The sequence below is a fragment of the Aphis gossypii genome, chromosome X, assembly GCF_020184175.1.
Source record: "Aphis gossypii isolate Hap1 chromosome X, ASM2018417v2, whole genome shotgun sequence".
Classification (NCBI taxonomy): Eukaryota; Metazoa; Arthropoda; class Insecta; order Hemiptera; family Aphididae; genus Aphis; species Aphis gossypii.
Window position 1 is genome coordinate 50,326,375 of NC_065533.1, and position 20,262 is coordinate 50,346,636.

General features: G+C 28.1%; 1 protein-coding gene across 1 annotated transcript; it reads right to left on the bottom strand.

The window, feature by feature from the left end:
• Nucleotides 1-1,900: 1,900 nt before the first annotated feature.
• On the bottom strand, nucleotides 1,901-9,338 carry LOC114128929 (uncharacterized). Its single transcript, XM_027993537.2, has 4 exons — nucleotides 9,077-9,338; nucleotides 3,971-4,095; nucleotides 3,127-3,910; nucleotides 1,901-3,065 (listed from the first exon to the last, which is right to left on the bottom strand). Exons 3-4 carry the CDS (start codon nucleotides 3,866-3,868, stop codon nucleotides 2,890-2,892), a joined length of 918 nt encoding a protein of 305 aa, XP_027849338.2. The 5' UTR covers nucleotides 3,869-3,910; nucleotides 3,971-4,095; nucleotides 9,077-9,338; the 3' UTR covers nucleotides 1,901-2,889.
• Between the last annotated feature and the right edge of the window lie 10,924 nt (nucleotides 9,339-20,262).

Genomic DNA, 20,262 nt, shown 5'->3' on the forward strand with positions numbered 1-20,262 from the left:
CTAGTCTCTACACAGTGTATGATTGTAGTATTATGTACCTATATATCTAGGTATTTGTATATTATGGTATTTTATAAAACTGCACCTATCCATTAAAAAAATATAATTTATAAGCAATAATAGATAATATAATCAATGGATACCTACCAATAATTTTATTTTGTATAGAATTAATCGGAAGTGTTTATTTATAATAGGTATAATATAATTTTAAGATTCAAAAATACTAAAATTTCTTAAAAATACCTTATGTGATTTGCCATCAATAGTTTTTTAATGATTTATAGAATAATTATAAAAAAATGTTTTTTTTTTTGAAAAATTATTGAAGAAATACCTAAGTATTTTCTAAAATAAATACTGTTATGTATTGTATACCAATTAAATCGACATGAATTGATAACGTTACATTTTTTCTCGGCAGTTTTCTTATAATAGTATAAATTTGAATTCATAATTAGGATGTAAGTTGATTCGATTATTATTACAATTATATTGAAAATTTGAAATTAATTATTTTATTTTGAACTACGTTTGCAAACTATTTTATAATTTTATTAGTATTTATCCCAAAACTAAATAAATTGTGTGTGTATAATAATAAAAAATATATAAGTATAAAAAGAAAAAATTAAATTACAAGATATGTAGTTAAAGAAAACTTTTATGTTGCATATCTTACACAATAACATTATTCCGTTTGTAGAAAAAATATTTTAGTCAAACTCTTGAACAAACGCACGTAATCGACTCGCTGATGGTCATTTAAATTTCGAAATTTAATAATAAAAAATTTTGAAAAAAAAGTGTAAAATTCATCGACATCGCACCTTTTGGGGCAGTAAAAAATTTCAATTTTAAACTTTAGCGGTGGTTTCTGGTAGCAAATTTGATGTAATAGGTTAAATTATTCTTTGAGGGGTCAGAGGTAAAAAATTCCAAGTAATTTTCTTAGTATAATCGGGAAAACCAGTTAAATAATGTTTAAGCATAATGTTAAAACTTTTCAAAATATAATTAATTTATTAAGTTAAAGTTTTAAAATTTAAAACATGGTTTCTCATACGTAGTTTTTAGTTCTGCCTAAAACCTTAAAATATTTTTTTTATTTACCTACTTATCAATTATTTTAAAATTTGTACTTTAAACGTTTTGATTGAAGTACTTAGAAAAAAAAAATAATGAGATTTGGTGGCACTAATATCAATAAAGCAACAAGTGTAGGGAATTATGCGCAAATTATTTTAAATTATTTTAGCTACATAATATAATTTTGACTGTCATACAACTTTACAACTTTAAATTTTATTTTAATATATTCAATATTTTAAACGTATAATATTAATTTATTCTCCAAAAATATTAGTTAATTTATTGCAATACCAAAAATAGTATTTGTGAAAAGTAGAATTTTTTTTACTACTATTTATAATATTCTTTTCTATCAACGCTGAAATGTTCAAAATTTATTTAAATCTATTTTGTCTATTCTTAAATATTTTAAGCTATTTATCATGAATCTAATCACATTGTTTAAGGTCGAAAAATGTTCCTATGTCAAAATTGTTCAAAAAATTAGGGGAAAACGGTAATTTTCAAGCAAACCCTGTTTTCGAAATAATCGATTTTTATATGGTTGTAACTCAAAAACTAATCACTGTAATCACTTGAGTACACCATATGCTTATATTAGTACTATCTATATACAGTTAAATTGGCTTTTTTTGAATTCATTTATAGATGACTGAAATTTTCGATTTTTCTAAATGTCGATAAAAAAAATTATGGGTGTCCAAAAAAACTTGAAAATTTAATACAAGGTTTTTTAAGAGTTATTCTTATTACATCAAAAAAAAAAAAAAATCAAAATTCGTTAGTCACAATTTTTTTTATTAGCGTTTGAAGTTCAAATATTGACAAAGGTTGTAAAAATCATGAATATTTACAAATTATTTTGTACTTAAAGTGTATAAAAAAATTCGTATCAGTAGCCAAGAATTGGAAATTTAATACAAGATTTTCCATAAGTTCGGCTTATAATAATTATAAAAGAACTTGAACGTTGGCAAATTAAAAAAATGTTATAATTAGTCATACATTTAAAGTAGGTAAGAATATCTAAAATAATAATAATCATAATAATAAGTTATTATTGTGGTTATTATTAATAACCTACATAACGTCTAGGAGAAAAAAAACACCTATAGTAATGAGAGCATTACATTTTGACTGTAACATACAATACAAACATCAATTTTAAAACACATTATATATTATTAAAAAATTAAAAACAATAAGTTGTAGAGAATAATACTAGCAGAGTAATTTTCTCTTTAGTACTTAAGGTAAACATTATTGGCAAATAACTTATTTTTATATTATAAATTAAGTCTAGAAAATTGACTAATTATTTAAACTTGTAAAAATTATAAGTTAAATTGAAAAACAATTAGCTAAATTTGTCAAAAAAACAATTATTTATATTTTTCTGAAAACTGAATATTTAAAATCTATATCAGGGATGGCAAACCCATGGCACGCAAAAATATTTTGTGGGCACGCGAAGATTTTTATTATAATATACTAAATAATATTATAGGTAATAGGTTAACATATTTAAACACATTTTTTTTATAATATTGTTCACATGGAACGCTTTAAAAAAAAGACAAATTTTTGGCACGTAGTGTTACCAAGACCTCTTAACGTCTGGTTCACACTTAAAAGACTATTGGTGGTCCGTATTGTATTGGAAAAAAAATATATTTTTAATGTATTATTCATTCATAAATTATTTCAAAAGTAAATATTAGGAGAAAACCTTGTGTTGTCAAGTATTATTTTAAGTTACCAATAGTCCGTAGTTTATAATATATTTATGTCTCATATTTAGATATAAACTTTGATATTTGCTATAGGAGTTCTACATATTGGACATTTCCATGTTGCCAGCCTTTGAAAGCAATTTGAACACATATTGTAATGTTTACATGGTTCTAATAAAATACCAGCTTTGTTGTCTTCCAAACATACTACACAGTATGTCAATTCTTTAATGGCATGACCTAGAATTGTAAAATATTTTTATAGATTATAAAGTATTTTTACATTATTAATCATAAATACCGTTTTGTATGCGTTGAATTATTTCTACTGGTACTGGGTCAAATGTATAATCAAGTAGAGGATTAAAAGTATGATCAACACAGAGCGACGTGGGAATTGATTCAAGTATGAGTTTTGAAATACTCTCAGAACTGATATCTGTCAACAATATAGTGTTTCTTAAGACATACATGTACTCATCAATTCGTTTAGCCAAACCCGAATTGCCTATAACTTGCTCTCTTGATTGTATTTTCAAAATATATCTTTGTAAACTCTTATGCATTTGGATAATATTAGGATCTGAGAGAACCACGTGATGATCAGGATTATTTCTTGTACGAATAGTAACTTTAAGTGATTTAGGTTCATTTACTGATGAATTGGTTCCATTTACTGAGTTTCCTGGATTAGGACTTAATTCATTAGAGGAATGTGATGAAACAGGTAGATCTGCAATTTCGTGGAGGTCATTCAATATTTCTGCAATGTTTCCATCACTAAACTCAGGTGGAATAATAGGTACCATTATATTTTTAGCACCAGGGTTGAAAATTTCTACGGCTGTTACTGAATAAGGTTGGAAATGTGATGCGGTAGATGTAGTATTGTTGATTTGTGTACACGAACGAGTTGAATCAGTAGTATCGGCTGTATTATCAGGAGCAGTTGTAACTTGTGTAGATTGAATTGGTTTAGATGGATTTGATTCAACATTGTTTTTTACCATGAGTTGACTGTTAGAATTTTCAGTATGAGACATATTGGAAAATGTGTGACTTCAACGTTGTAGCTAAATGTTCACCTAAAAACAAATTATAGATTATAAGCTTAAATACATATATTTAATTTTTAATTTTTATACTTTGATTTATTCTTTTTTATTTCTTAGAAATGGATTTTATAAAATATTCAGATGAGATTTTTGAATATCTTCCAATGTGATATGATAAATGATATAAATTGATATTTTTATACCAGCTAGAAATTCTGAAAACACACAAAAAAAAATTATTATTATTAAAATTGTTTTTATTATTGACCAATGAAATAATAATAATTATCATATCATAACTTTTAACTAAATATAATTGTACCTTTATAATGTAAAAAATGTATTTATTTATACCTATTTATGCGTTTTTTTCTGGCCTATAACTAATCACATTTTCATTTATTTGTTTCTAAGTTTTTCATCTCAGTTGCTATGTATTTTGTAAAAATATAAATTGATTATTTTATTTATTAATTTACGTGCTTTATTAACGTGCTATATATAAAAAATTGGATAATACAATAATATTATAATAAAATAAATTATTATAATAATAATATTTGTATTACACAAATAGCTACAGATTTATTGTAATTTAATTAAATATTTGATATTTCTGATATTTTTCCCAGGATTATTCAAACATAAGGAGTAAAATATAGGCAACTCTTGAGCCATGAAATAATCTTCCTTTCATTATGGGTTATATTATAATATATCGATATATCAGCTTTAGTCATACGGAAGTAAAATATTAATATAATATTGTTGTAACTATAATATATTAACTATAATAAAAATTGTACCAGGTAGATCGCATACTATTTTAGAAACATAATATAGTAGGTATAGAATTGTATAGACCATACCAGTACTGGCCCAATTATGTGTTAAAAATATTTTCGGGACTCAATTCAACGTCAGCCTAATGAAATTATCTAGCCACTTTACCTGTATCTTTAAATATTATGAAATTCTTGTACCTATATATAAGAACAATATATTATATATAATAATATATGACCTAAGAATATGAAAATTATTTATAAGGTATTATTAATAAAAACCGGACTTAGGTAATAGATATTGCAACTTTTTATTGATATCAGGTAAACCAATTCTGATAAAATCGGACTTATCAACATCATTTTATTTTAACTTGTTGCTATTTTCAACAATTTTGCAATTTTTGCAATTTTTGCAATTTTTGCAATTTTTGTAGATTATTGTTAAAATGATTTCCATGTGATAAATTACTAACTATTAATTACTTTTGCATTTTTAAAATTATATTTATCAAGTTATCCATAAAACTCATAAGTTTAAAAAAATCAAATAGCCAATTACATAACACATTCGGCTCGGAGCATAGGAACATAAACCGCAGTGACAATTAATATATATATATAAAGGGCTGGTTCAGAACGAACAGTAACAAATATTTTGAGGAGAGAGTAAGTGGTAACAAGGCCTGTGTCGCCACAATACTGTATTTCGTAATCGAATCACTAGCTCCTTCTAGTAGACATTTTGTACACATTATAAAAAACATCATCGTAGAACCACTGGCTTCCTCGCTCCGCTCAGAATCTAATATTTTATATTATTTTATAATGATTTAAATATGCGATATAATGATGTATTGATATACCTACGTTGTCGGGTTGTCGTAAACTTTAGATGCACAAACATGACTTATGAGAACATCATAATATAGGCGGTATTACACGGGTGCAGCCTCTGTATTACACCTGATATTTAAATTTTTAACTGTTAATTTTTTTTTATTGGTTGTTATCATACAAATTATTCATTACGCATAAGGTAGGTATTTTATAGTTGATATATCTTAGTTATTTTACGATCTATTTTTCTGATCAAGAACTCAGCTGTTAACTTATTAGTTCGTATTTTGTAGTTCTTATGTTAAGACTTGAATAGACTTCAGATCACGTCATCACGATGCACCTATAAGAGGAGATCTTCTATAACTTACTTAAAATACTAACATTTTAAGAATACTCTAAAATGTTGTCATTTTTATTTAGCTGTCTAAACCATTGATATACATATATAATATTATATATTGATGGAATTAAAAACCGAGATAGTATACACTCAAGTTTTGATGAAGTGGTAAAGCTCTATTTCCAGAAACTAAGCCAATATGTATAATGACGGACATTGAAATTGCATTACAGAATACTTTTAAAATTGTTGGATATATCCAGATGCAATTCAACATGCATGTTTTTTCACTATGTCCAGGTATTTCTTTATTAATTTATTTTAAATTGTTGGGTATTTAACATTTTATTTAGTCCAATTGATTACCTATTACCCATATGATTAATATAAATATTTTGTATGTTTAATAGTATTTGGTGAAAAATATTAGGAGTCTAGGATTAATATCCAATGTTAAAAACAACGAAATGGCTCAAATATGCATTAAAATGACAGTTGTTTTAGCTTTATTACCACTTAACAAAATAGAAGAAGGTTTCAAATTAATTCGACGGTATAGCAAGGAAATCTGGCTTCCTTTTTTACTTACTTCTCTAAGTAAGTTGAAAAATATTTACAAATCAAATACCTATTTTGGTGACCTAGGTTAGGTTAGATCATTAGTCATTGCTAAAATTCCAGTCAAATTAATAGTATTTAGTAGGTATACGAACTACTGTTTTTAAATTAATTTATTATAAAAAAATTATTTTTGTTTCTTATTCAATATAGAGGTTAAACCCTAAAAATATTATCCTCTTTAACTTTTGTAATCGATGATTCAGATCCAGACAATATTTATATGATGGAAATTGAAGAAAATATTAAATAGGAGAATTTTGGAATTACAAAATTTACCTTACGTTCAAGTACCTGAAGTTCTTCCTGCTGTTGAAACAGAAAACCAAGAAAATATATGTGTTGCTTATCTTGATACGAAAAATACTCACGCCTTCTTTCCATATGGACATAAATGTTTTTGTTTGATGTGTTTAGAATTATTAGTTTCAGAACGCTGTCCAATATGTTATATTATATTTACTTTATACTTACGCATTTGGTATTGTAAATATTATTTTTCATAAAATTATGTTATTTGTTGATAATTATTATTATATTTACTTTGCTTATTAAATATTAAATAACATGAAATTGTATAAAGGACATTTTTATTTACAAAAGTAGTACAAACGTGAAAAAATATTTTGTAAAAATGATGATTATTGCATATTTGTTTTTGATGTTGAATTCTGAGTTTAAGCTTGAAGCGTTGAATGTATCATAGTTATCTTCACTATGGGCCCTATGTGTCTGTAACCTAACCTGTATTATCCTGTGAAAACCTATGTACTAGAAAGGTAGTATATTTATTTATTCAATGACCGATTAGAATATTAAGGGCACAGGATGTGTAAGGAAATATTTAACAAGAAACAAAAATTGGGATTGTTTTTTGTACGGAATGTTATTTCTATCAAATGATATAATTCAGGATTATAGGTAGTAGAGTAGTATAGAATAATAATATTATAGGTATATCATACATAACAATACTAATAAACTAATTATTAATTCTATAAAGACTAAAGAGGGAATATATAATTGTCATTCATAATGTATAATACTATATAGGTATTTAACAAAATTATGTTCATAATTTAAAAAATATATAATAAAAAATAATGATAAGTAGATTGGCACCTATATTATAAGTATATACTTGTAATCAAATATTAATAATGTAGCAATTCTACTAATTAGTTTTTAAAAAACATTTGGTTATTCAATTTCACGTGATTGTAAGTAATATTGTAGACTGGGGGTTATTTTTCCTAGGGTCGGGGTTTATTTCCGTGATGGTTCGTCGTGGTTTTTTTTAATTCTGTTGCGGGACATGAAACTAGACTATTGGATCATCAATCTCCCGCTAATAGAATTCTCAAATATTATGTATAAAGTACTGAGTTTACTGAGTACCTATTGAGTAATGTAGGGTAAGTGAGTTATAGTGTACCAAATTTTTAAGTACACACGGTACCTATATAGAATATTATAATATGAAAACAATGGTTTCAATAAAAATATTTGTAATATAAAATATACCTTTTGATTTGTATTTAAATATTTTGTGTTGACACCCGTCACACTACATACCTATCCACGTTTTTATTATTTTTTATTATTGCATTTTTATTAGCTCCGGACGTCGATTTCCCCAAATCTGGCACTGGGTATACAGCTAATGATAATTTTATCATATTTATCACTGACAATAATTTAAAATAATTATAAAAATTAAATAATTACATTTTTTTCAAAAAATAAAAATAAAAATAGAGTTAAATTTTTTAAGATTTTTTTATACTTCAGGAAACAATTGAATAGTATTTTTTCAGGGGCGGGGAGCTATTACAAATTGCGCTGATTCCCTCTCTCCCACCAATGGAAGCCCATATCAAGTTATCTATTTTTTAATGGTCTTAATTGGAAATTCTTACATAAAATATTAAAATGCCTATTTCTAGCCCCTTAATATTTTATTCCTATGTGATACTTTCCTGTATAATATTTTCCTGTGTAATATTTTTCGGATTTAATGTTCTTGGATAATGTTTTCCTAATTTTATTTTTCCCGTGTTAAACTTTCCCGATAACACTATGTCTGTGTAATTTATTCCTAATTTTTTTTCTTATGTTATACTTTCCCGATTACATTATTCCTGTTTAATATTTTCCCTAACAATACTTTCCTAAGATAAAAATATTCCTAGTAAATATTTTTCAGGAGATTATTGTTCCTCAGCGATAATTCCCCGAGTTGCGTACACCCCCACCACTGATTTGTACGTACAAGTATAATATACAACAAAATATTGTATATATCTGTGCTTGTGCGAATAACGATCGGGGGGAGGGGAGTGGTAGGGAAGGGGAGAAACAACACACAGGTAGTAGATGACATGGAGTGGAGCCGTGGAGGGGTCGACTAGCTATCGATTATATGGTTAAGTGGGAGAGAATTGTTCTAGAAAATTTATATTCTCACTTCACTACGAGATGCTATAACATACTGTATTCAACTTGCGACTACAGAGTCAACAGAAACGTAGAACTAGAATACGTGGGTTGACGTTGCTCGTAAACGGAGCTTATTAGTTATTTGTTACTATGAAATTGCAGTATGCTTACCGTGAAAGTCGGTCTTTCGTCTGTGGTTTGTTAATCGTGATGCTGTGACAGAATGGATCTTGATGGGATACAGGAAACTGTTCAAAAGGCGTCTAATAAATTCAAATTAAACGCGATGAATCTCACTCAGTTGATTAGTTTTTATAACACGTTCCGGTGCAACAGATAATGGTCGTTGTGTGGCCGCCTCCGCCTTCCGGTGAAACCAAGGCTAAGGGTTTATATAAATCGATAAACCTTGCAGTGAAAGTAAAACAACTGAGCAGTGTAGAGTGACAGGCGCGGGGCGAGTGATAAACACTTTTCCGAAAAATGATAAGGAATCGAGATGTGATAATCGAAAATTATTACCAACTGTTGTTAGCAAAATTATGGGCATCGTTTCTTATCCCTGCGTCCTACCTTGTTGCATAGAAAATCGAGGGATATGTTCGTTTTGAATACGTACAATAATGTACGATGTCATCTTAATAAGCATATAAGTATGTATGGCCGTATGTGTACAGGCGTCAGGCAATGTTGTAAAATATACTTTAATAAAATTAATCATATTGGAGACAACAATTTTCAAAGACTTTTTAAAGACATTGTTGCTTTCAGTGACTTGTTTAACATGGTCAGTGTTTTTAAGTATTGAAGATGAAACTATTTTTATATAGTACAAAGTTGAGGATGCTGTTCGTATTTAAAACGGGCAATATTTTTGAGTCTAAAATACGAGTATAGTGTTTTTCAAGAAATCGTTTAGGTATATCGATATTTTATTTATATTATAATATTGAATATACCTGTCTAAATACCAACAAATTTTTCAATATTGTTGTTTTCGATTAAATTATAATAGATAATAATCGTTGTTATTTGATCGTGCGGGGACTCTTGTACTATAAGAAAAGATTTCCCAACACCTAGTGCTCAAAAAGGGAATGTACTGTAATATTTTAGATAATCTGCTTGCACACAACCTTACTTGTAATTTGTAAACGGGGGGTTCACCTGCAGTGAACAAAAGAATGTGTAAGATAGACAACAGCCATCGTGGCAACTAAGTAATATAATAATAAATGACAGTACATGGTAACAAAATAGGTACCTATATAATGTAATACGTGGTAATAAAATATATAAGATAATATGAGGTGATACAATATACATATATAATACAATACAATTTAGATGATAGTCATTTAGTTGGCACTAGTCGTGCTACCAACCACTACAAATACCCAACAGTTAGGTATCAACAATTAATAATAATAAAAGTTGGATATAATATAATAATTACTAATAATAATTTGACTCGCGTTGAGTATAATAAATTAGATGATTCAATAATAACATAATAATAAATAAGACTCACGGTACAGTGGAGTGCAAGAACTGGTCAGCTACACAATAATAATTCTCGCCTATAAAATTCACAACTAACAACAGTACAAATAAAATTACAATAATATTTACTATAATACTGAGGTATAATATTTTAGTTACATAGCATACGATTTGGATATAATATTTTTAAATTATATAATTCACTTATCCTATACCTAGAAATATATAGAATAAATTAACTAAGACACACTGATGACTGGTTAACAATATGACAATATGCTTATGGCACACTTCTGACCGCAGTTTTTTATACCTATAATTTAAACATTAATGAACTCAACACTATTGTGCGTTTGACGTAACGATTTATGACTTAATAATATACCAAAACAAAAAAAAACAACTTGTCTACTCCAGACGTCTTCTTATTCATATTTTCTAATAATTTTATATTAATTCTTACAATAATGATGCGATGTTTAGGGCATTTAATGATAGAAGTGCCCGACCGTCTAGTCAGACGGAGTGTTGGTGTCGGTCCTACTCCTAGAGGGCAGCACATAATTGTTCATGCGTGAATATTATTTATAACAAATAGACACGAAAAGATAAAATAAAATATATAATATATATATGGTTATTGGTTATAATATCGAAGCACTCAACCCGGACCCCAACAACATACACAAGATCACGCAATTCCTCAAACATACTAATCTTATAAACAAAATGTAAATTATAATGTACTGTTACATCCAATGGCCATAGATGCCGCGGATAGTTGTTTAATAAAAAAAAAAAAATATCGAAGTAAATAAATAATAGTTATAACAGCATATTATATAATATATAGGTAAGTAGGTACTTACTTTTCAAAAAAAAAAAACAAAACAAAAAACAGATTTTAAGTATGACGCTCGAGAAGACGGTAGTATCTAAGGCGAAGAACTTATTATAATCCTAGAACAATATAAAAATCATACATTATAGCGCGTTTTATTATAATAAGACAGCTAAAAAACAAATAGCACAATATCCAATCTGCTGTGGTATACTAATAAATTGTTGTATGACTATATAAAATGAAACGCGCGAAGTGTGAAGCTATATTATATGGAGTTTGACAGACTAACCGTGGCGACGGACGAACTCGTCAAAACGCGGTCGTCAGTCGGAGTGCGTTAATGGTCGTACGTTGTTATCGGATTTTATTACTAAGCCTTACATTAGTGTGTGTTGCATTATGCACTAGTACTTAAGTCAGAGGCACCAATTCAGATTTTAAATAAAGATGCTAACACTGCTAACATTTAAGACAGGTTAAATAGTATTTTTCAAAAGAAGACTGCTTTGAGTATAAAATCATAATTTAAATTGTAACTTTATTACATTTAAAGGCTAGTACTGCTAGTAGTGTTAACACTTACTTATAACTTAAAAGCAATATGTTTTATTATTTCATCTATGCGACCAAATTTATTTATATTATGAAATTAATGATTTAACTTTACACTATTAATTTACCCACCAAGGCAATTTCTTAGATTTTTTAACTAGAAAGCCTAGACCATATTATAGTACATGAAAAGTAGGGTCACAAAATGACACCCTGCCTCCCCCCCAACGGTGCTTCTAACCTAAGAGTTAACATTGATAAAACCGAGAGCTTGGGTGAATAATAACTTGATATGTTACTTAACGATAAGTAATTACCTATATTAATAACTAAGTGCAAATGATGAGTATTATAAAATATGCATCGCGTTTATACTGCTAATTTGCAGTCATATTATAAACAAATTAGTGCTTACATTTTGATTGTACCTGTGATTAAAAATGAAGGCGGATAGTGGGGTCAGTCAATTTTTTTCTAGTATGGTCATAATAGAATAATATTCGTGCACAGGTAGGTTCTAACACATATTTACTCCTACTCTTCGGACCCTCTTAGGTTCAACGTTTATTATTATAAAGGATATCCATACCTATACAATGATTGAAATAATTTTTAATATATATTATAATATTACTATACACTATATTATATTATTTTAAAACTTAAAAGGATGCTACATCCGCATGTATGTCTTGGTCTTACATGCACATAACAGCAAATTTTCGTTGAGTAGACTCAATTTTATGCTGTTGCCTGTTAGCTTTAAATTTTAATATTAGAGTCAATTTACCTGGTGTCAAATTTAAAGGTAATAATATTATCTACGTCTTCTCTTAAGCATTTGCTGCTATTTTAATTTTTAAGCGAATTATAGTTTTCCTATATAACCTAGATATACTATTATTACGTTTAAGCTTGATACCAGGTAAATTGATTCTAATATTAAATTTTTATTTATTTAATTATTCAAATGATCTAGTAATTTATTCATTCATTCATTATTTTAGAGTATAATTTAATTATTGAAGAAGTGAAAAATATGGTTGACAGTGAAATTTTTTGTCCAAAGTGTTTAAAGTATCCTTTGATCGATTATAATCTCGGATTATTATGCAGAAATATCTTTAATTTTTATGAAGGTTAATTCTTGCGTTATGTCTTCGTCGATTGTTTGGTTACAGTGTTCTTTGAATTAAAAATGATAAATAATTATTCAATCATTTGATGTTTTTATCTCAAATAATAAAATTGACAAAATATTTTTTAAGTACATACTTTTTTACATCAGGGAAGTCCGAGTTAATAATAATTTTTTTAAATTATTGTACACTCCAATATTAACATTTTTGAATTTCTATAATATCTGATTTTTTCCTTGGAATTCTCGAATACTTTCATTCCATAATATCAAAGAGTCTGAAAATTATATTGATATAATTTTTATTATTATTTCATTATTACTATTGACAAATACGTCGTACATTTTTTGTTTTCATCAACACCATGCAAGGATATAATATTTTCGAATTTTTTTATATCGTATATTTTTGCAATAATATCTAGAACAGAATATTATTATATAATTATAGTTTATAATAGTATATATAATAATGTTGTTGTAGGTATTATTCTCACCAATTATTGTGTTTTATTTATCTTTTTGTACTGTATATCATATTGATTTTAATACAATTTTACGTTCCTTGTTCTTCTTTTGCACTTATCTGAATATAATCATTGTCTTCAGGCGTGGATCTAGAAATCGCAAATGGGGGGGAGGCTTATTATCAAAAATGATAAATAAAGAATTTATTAAAAATATTTTTTTAAGTAATTTCATTTTACATAGCTTAAAATACGGCCGAAGGGAGGGGGGGGCTAAAGCCCCTTAGCCCACCTCAGATCCGCGCCTGATTGTCTTTTTGTTTCTTTCCTTTTTTTATTATACCACTGTGTTAAGCTGATTGATCGTTTACACCATTTCGATAGGTACATATAAAAGATAAATAATGTTATATGATAAATGATAGAAAAGGTTATCAAAAAAAAATATTAAAAATAATTGCTTAAATTAAGTTTAATAATTTTTTTACCTTTTTGTTTCAGGAATATTAAGATTCATTAAAACTATTTTTGCTTGACTCAGTTTTATTCTACCGTAGTAGACTACTCTGACATGTCTTAATAAAATTACGTCGTTTAATATTCCAACAAAATATTCAATTTGGACAGAGTCTTATAATATAAGCTATATCTGAAAATATTTTGATATAAAATCAATATATTTGTATCATATGAAATAATAATAACAGTATGATCTCCGGGATATATATATCAGTATATATATGTATCTTATATCAGTTCTAACCTTCCTCAGATCTAGCTGAATATACCTAGTCGTTTTCTTTCGCACTCGTAATCTTATAAAGACAGATAGATAGATGTATTATTGGTACATTATTAATCCGCTAGAGCGCGTCATTAGTTACGATCTTGTTTCGTTACCACGATTTAAGATATTATCTTAAATCGTGTTCGTTACACACTTCGACTGAACCCAGAAGAGATATTGGGTTATTCTCACATAGATACTGACCTTTCCCAGATCATGCTGAATATCCATGTTGAATTTCAAGTGAATCGGAAGAGTAGTTTTCGAGAACATGAGGATAATAAAAACCACCACATAATTTTACATAAATTATTGAATATTTTGTAATCATTTATTTCCGTGTCACAGAAGTAAATACGTTTATTGCACTGAAAGGAGATGATTATGATAAATATATTTTTTTTTTTTTTTGGGAGGGGGAGTGATAGGTAAAATGTAAAATGTTTCATCTCCCCCAACAAACATGATCAAAATACGCTACTGCATGAACGTAATTATGAATATAATATATGTTTTAACTTATAATATAGCAAATAATATTTCTGTTAAAAAATTAATGTGGTGTTTAATCATATTTTTATTATTTGACATGTGTGAGTGCGTATAGGTATATTGATATACAGTTTGTGGGCAAAGGGCAAAGTGTATAATAGCACATTAGCACACATACACAGATACCATTAATTTACTTTGTACACAACAAGCCTTATCGTAGTAGACATAAAAATAATATTATAAGTACCCATAAAACATATTCCATAGAATATAACCGACTAGAACCATAGACCTTATACTCAACCAAATAATATATTATTTTACTATCAATATATTATCGGCCCAACAATTTACGGAACTGTTTTCATGCAACCTGGCATAATACTCTTTTACTGAGTATAAGGTCTATGACTAGAACACATGAAAAAATGTTTGTTTTACTGATAAGAAAATGCAATTAACTAAATAAATCGACATGCTAATTTGAAGTTATTTTAAACTGGACATTATTTTACGATGATAATACCTATTATGTTTCTATGGACGTAAAATAAAATGACCGACAGCGATTTAGGGCCCGTATTACAATTGGTTAAACCAAGGTTAAACCGCCGAATTCGGCCGGTAAAATCAGTAACCTAGGTTTAAACTATGATTGTAAAACAGACACTTACTGCAATACATGGGAGTTGAATTTTTTTAACAAACGACTACGCTATATTAATTTTTAAATAAGACATTTTATACATGAAATCGTGTTCAGTGATATAGATATTTTGTCCCTTATATTCAACGAAATAAATTTACTATTATATTTTATTTCATATACTACCATTATGGTTTTTTTTATATACCAGTCATACACTACAACATCGATGAAATTTAATAGCAAAGTTGTATTTAAGATTTTTGTAACAATTCTATAATGATCAGAAGCGGTGATTCTTAACCTTTTTTTTTAACGCGGCACACATTTTACACATAATTTTAGTATTACACTTAAGTTACAGCCAACTTAAATTTTAAGCCTAAATGATTATGACTCAGTATTGTTTTATTGAATTTTTTATTATATTTTTCAAAACATTTTTATTTTAAGTTTAAATGATTATGACTAAGTATTGTTTTATTGATTTTATTATTATACTTTTCAAACGATTTTTATTTTATGTGTCAACATATTGCAATACTGATATTTTTTTTTACAGCAATACGAGCGGTATTAATTTTTTGTAGGAGGTAATACTATCTTCTATAGGAGTTTACCATACCCCATTTAGTTTATTGCATTTTCTTATCCGTAAAACAAACATTTTTTCATATTGTGTTCTAGTCGATAATATTCTATGGAATAGGCACTTATAATATTATGTCTATTACGATAAGGCTTGTTGTGTGTAAAGTAAATCAATATTATCTGTGTATGACGTGTATACCTACTACACACTTTGCCCTTTGTCCACAAACCGTATATCAAATATATACGCACTCACACATGTCAAATAATAAAAATACGAATAACACTAAATTAATTTTTTAACAGAAATATTATTCTGCTGTATTATAATATTTTAATAGAAATTAAATCGGACAATCGAAAGTGTCACAACTTTGTTACAGCTGCAGAAAGTCTAAAAACGGTTTTTTTTTTTACCGACTAGAAATATCTATTGTAGAATTAAAAAAAAAAACCGTGCTGCCACAAGCACGGTTAAATTACTTTTGTTTTTTTATATATAGTGTAAAAATATTTTATAAGCCGTTTATTATATTGAGATCATATTGATAAAGGGCAAATACGCGTACAATACAATGTATTGCGAACTACCACGGATATCTGCAGTGATTGCAAATGTCAAATAGGAAGACACGAATACGCAGAAAAACGATCTATACATTTGAATCTTATTATATATTATATATAATTTTCTCATTTGCCATTATGATTATAAACCTATACATATACTATATTATATACCGTTTTCGTAATAAAATTCGTTCGTAGTTTGACCTTTGATAATTATCGTGTACGCAACCGAGAAGAAAATCGCCGTGTACGCGTACGCATCTGCAGTTCTGCGCTCCAACACCATTAAAATCGTTCAAAATTAAACGTGTAATTTTTTACGACGAGTGTATTCACACACATAACAAACGAGACGCGCGTTCGGTATAGCGTCTGGTCGCGTTCGAACGTGCCAAATCGCTAGCTCGTGTTAATTTCGAGCGGCGGCGGCGATTTTCAGCAGATTTATACTATAGTCCACACAAAACGGTATTGTTTTTGACAAATACACATTAAATACAGATAATTAATAAGAACGACTGAGCTTCATTACACGTGAACTATATTATACGAATCTAATTAGTATAAAATAGATAGCTAAACGCGAAATTCGTCGTAGAACAGAAATATGGTTTAAATCCTCGAGATTCGGCATCCGCATTCGACTCGAACTGTAGTCGATAGGATAGGTTCCCGTGATAGATTAGGCAGGTTCAAAACCCGCTTCGGAGGTATTATTATGTAGTCGATTCCGAAGGCGGCGCTTTGATATGGCACGGCCGCCCGGGTTTTTGTGTTTTTTACCGATTTTTTTCCCCGTAATTCTTAATTTGATTATTAAAAGTTAAAGCTATATTACTTTCTCTTATACGATGTACACCAGGGGTGGCCAGCGTGAGGAGACTCACGAGCCACCAAATGTATCAATAAATATGGAAGATTCAAAATGTAAAAAAAAAAAATGGTCGTATTATTATATACCTACATAAATTCACGTTAAAACAAAATTTTTGTTACGATACGATACGATGCGAGCCGCAAAAGTCTACGTGGCGAGACGCGGTTTGACCACCCCTGATGTATACACACGTCTAAGATTTTTTTTAACAACACATTATTACTATTATTATACGAAATATATACATATACATATAAAGTGTTTGCAGTACTACAGCGCGAATAACTTTGAACGTTTTTTCTGATGTTATACAATATATTAAATAATGAATTATAGTTTAAATTTATTAAACGTACCTTTCGGGTCACTTTTTATTGTATATCGAATAAATATATAATTTCAAATATGCATCCCCATTGACCGTGATCTATATCGCAGTACCTACGCGTTTAGTTGCGTGTAAATTGATTTTTACCGGCGATTACTACTTAAAACTACCGTCATCTACAGTGCGCGAAAACAAACATTTTTTCTACAATTAATTACGGCGATAAAAACCGGTATCTACCTGAGTATATCTTTTTTTCCTTATGCATACAAAGTTTTTTATACTAAATAATAGTACTATATGGACGTGTTGTAGATCTATTAGTAGAGCGGTGATGTGTGTTTCGAAGTACATTATTATTCATTTACTGATGTACAATATAGGTACTCTGTTTTCGATTCAACAATACATATTACATTTTATTGTTGTATTTTTTTTTTTTAAATATTATACATGTCATCGACCACAGGTCGTGTTAAAAAGCACACGAGTGTTTGTATCGCACTGTACTGCAGTATTCGTTTTGGTCACACACCCAAATTGAGTTTAACCGGCCCCTATCTTATGTTATGAAATATTATGTACAGATAACTACTACAGGGTATTAATAATTTGGCCGTACAAGGTTAAACTGACCATTTGAAATCGATATATAAACATGTGAAGGCAGTTTCTAACGCTGCAGAACATCTGCAAGACGTTTCTTTGAATAGAGACAGTCCCTTTTATATGATATATATAATATATATATATATATGTACACCATTGACCTGCGTGAGTCTCTATTATTCTCAAAATTGAACGTGAAACGAACAAACAAAAAAAAAAGTATAGCAACCCTTAACATTATTCTACGAACATTTTTACAAAACGTGGGTTTAGTCTCTCTTTCTCTATACCTATATAAATATATAATATACGATTTATATTATTTGGTCACGTAGGATATTATACATAGTTGTGACAGTGTAGCGCGACACATGTGACCTATTTCGTGTGCCGTCGGAGACAATGGATGGTACAGAAAGGGTCTCTGTCGCCGAGGATAGACTATATTTCTTAGTAACGCAGAGTCCTTTGATGGGGCCGCCTGCGACTCTAGCCGACTTGACCAAGTCGTCTCCTCTCATCAGCATATGAGCACCTTTCAAAGCAATAAGTGCACGAGCACCATCCAAACGAACAAGTGCAGGAGTACCCAGTGGCGTATTTAGGAATTTTGCTAGGGAGGGATGAAATATATAATAATTAATAATACACCCATAAGGCCATAAATACGTATACATTATATACATTCTTAAAATCCCCAAACTTGTTACCTATTACGGTTAGTGTGGATCAAGGTGAAATAAGAACTAACACAAATTGTATAGTACTTGCCTAATAATTATTAGCATTTATATTTATTAAAAATGCATTCTAATTACTAGCGCCAATCGTGTGTTTTATTATACTGAATAAAATTTTAGCTATAATCACATTAAAGTGTTGGGCCCAAATATCCATATATATATTAAAAAACTTAATCATCAATTAAATACAAAATTGTTAAAAACCAATTTAAAGTCTAACTACCATCATGTTTATTGCACTCAATGCCTATAATAGAAAAAGTAGGTCCATTGATAAATACTTGGTCAGTATATTTTAATGTTAAATACAAGTGGCTGCACAAGATATTACCAGCAGAACAATTATTTGCTACACTTTATTTTTGAAAAACCAACTCAAAGTCGCACATTAAATAGCTAACAATATTATTGTCTGAAATTGTGTTAAAATATAGATCCATTGGTCCTATTTAAAATTGGTAAAACATTTTTTTTTATGTCTAAGGAAGAACCAAAAAATACTTTTTGTATTTTTATAATGATGTTAGTTATTATACATTAATTTTGCAGGTTAAAATAAATGGTACTTGTTATAACATGTCAAGTAGGTGTGTAAATGAATTAACTAATTTACTTGTGTATAGATTAATAAAGCTTATTTATACTATACCAGACTTGTACCCTATAGGCTATAGCCTATTTCTTTTTTATCTTTACTAACGGTTTTAACGACCATTATTAGTCTTATATTGTAAAGAACACTAAGAAATTGTAAAAATTAAAATAATTGAATCACCATTCAAAAAATCAACTTATTACCACATACGTTCGAACGGTTCAACATAATATTATATTTCATAGTATTTTGTATTTTTTTGAAATAATAAATAAAAAAAATCTTAATAGAATAAATTATTTTTATTCTTAAATAATCCAATATATTCCTCTAATTGCATTAAATAAATTGACCTTAATATTAAGTAGGAATTTACATTTTATATTAATTTTTTTATCTTATGTGTGTTAACACTTTTAATTTAATACCTATTCAAAATAATTTTATATTATAGCTCAATCTATTAGTTATTACTTATTATACGTACAATCAATACATTCAAGAATAATGATACACTTAATAGTTAATATGCTAAATGAAACACTTACGTTATCATTCAATTATTACTATTATTTTTAAATAAATTAATAGATGTCTTATAGAAAATTATTG

Excerpts from the sequence above, each read along its gene's own strand:
- LOC114128929 (XM_027993537.2), bottom strand. The coding sequence starts at position 3,868 with ATGTCTCATACTGAAAATTCTAACAGTCAACTCATGGTAAAAAACAAT. Across the intron at positions 3,066-3,126 it reads AATTCAACGCATACAAAACG|GTCATGCCATTAAAGAATTG; the intron begins GTATTTATGATT and ends TTACAATTCTAG.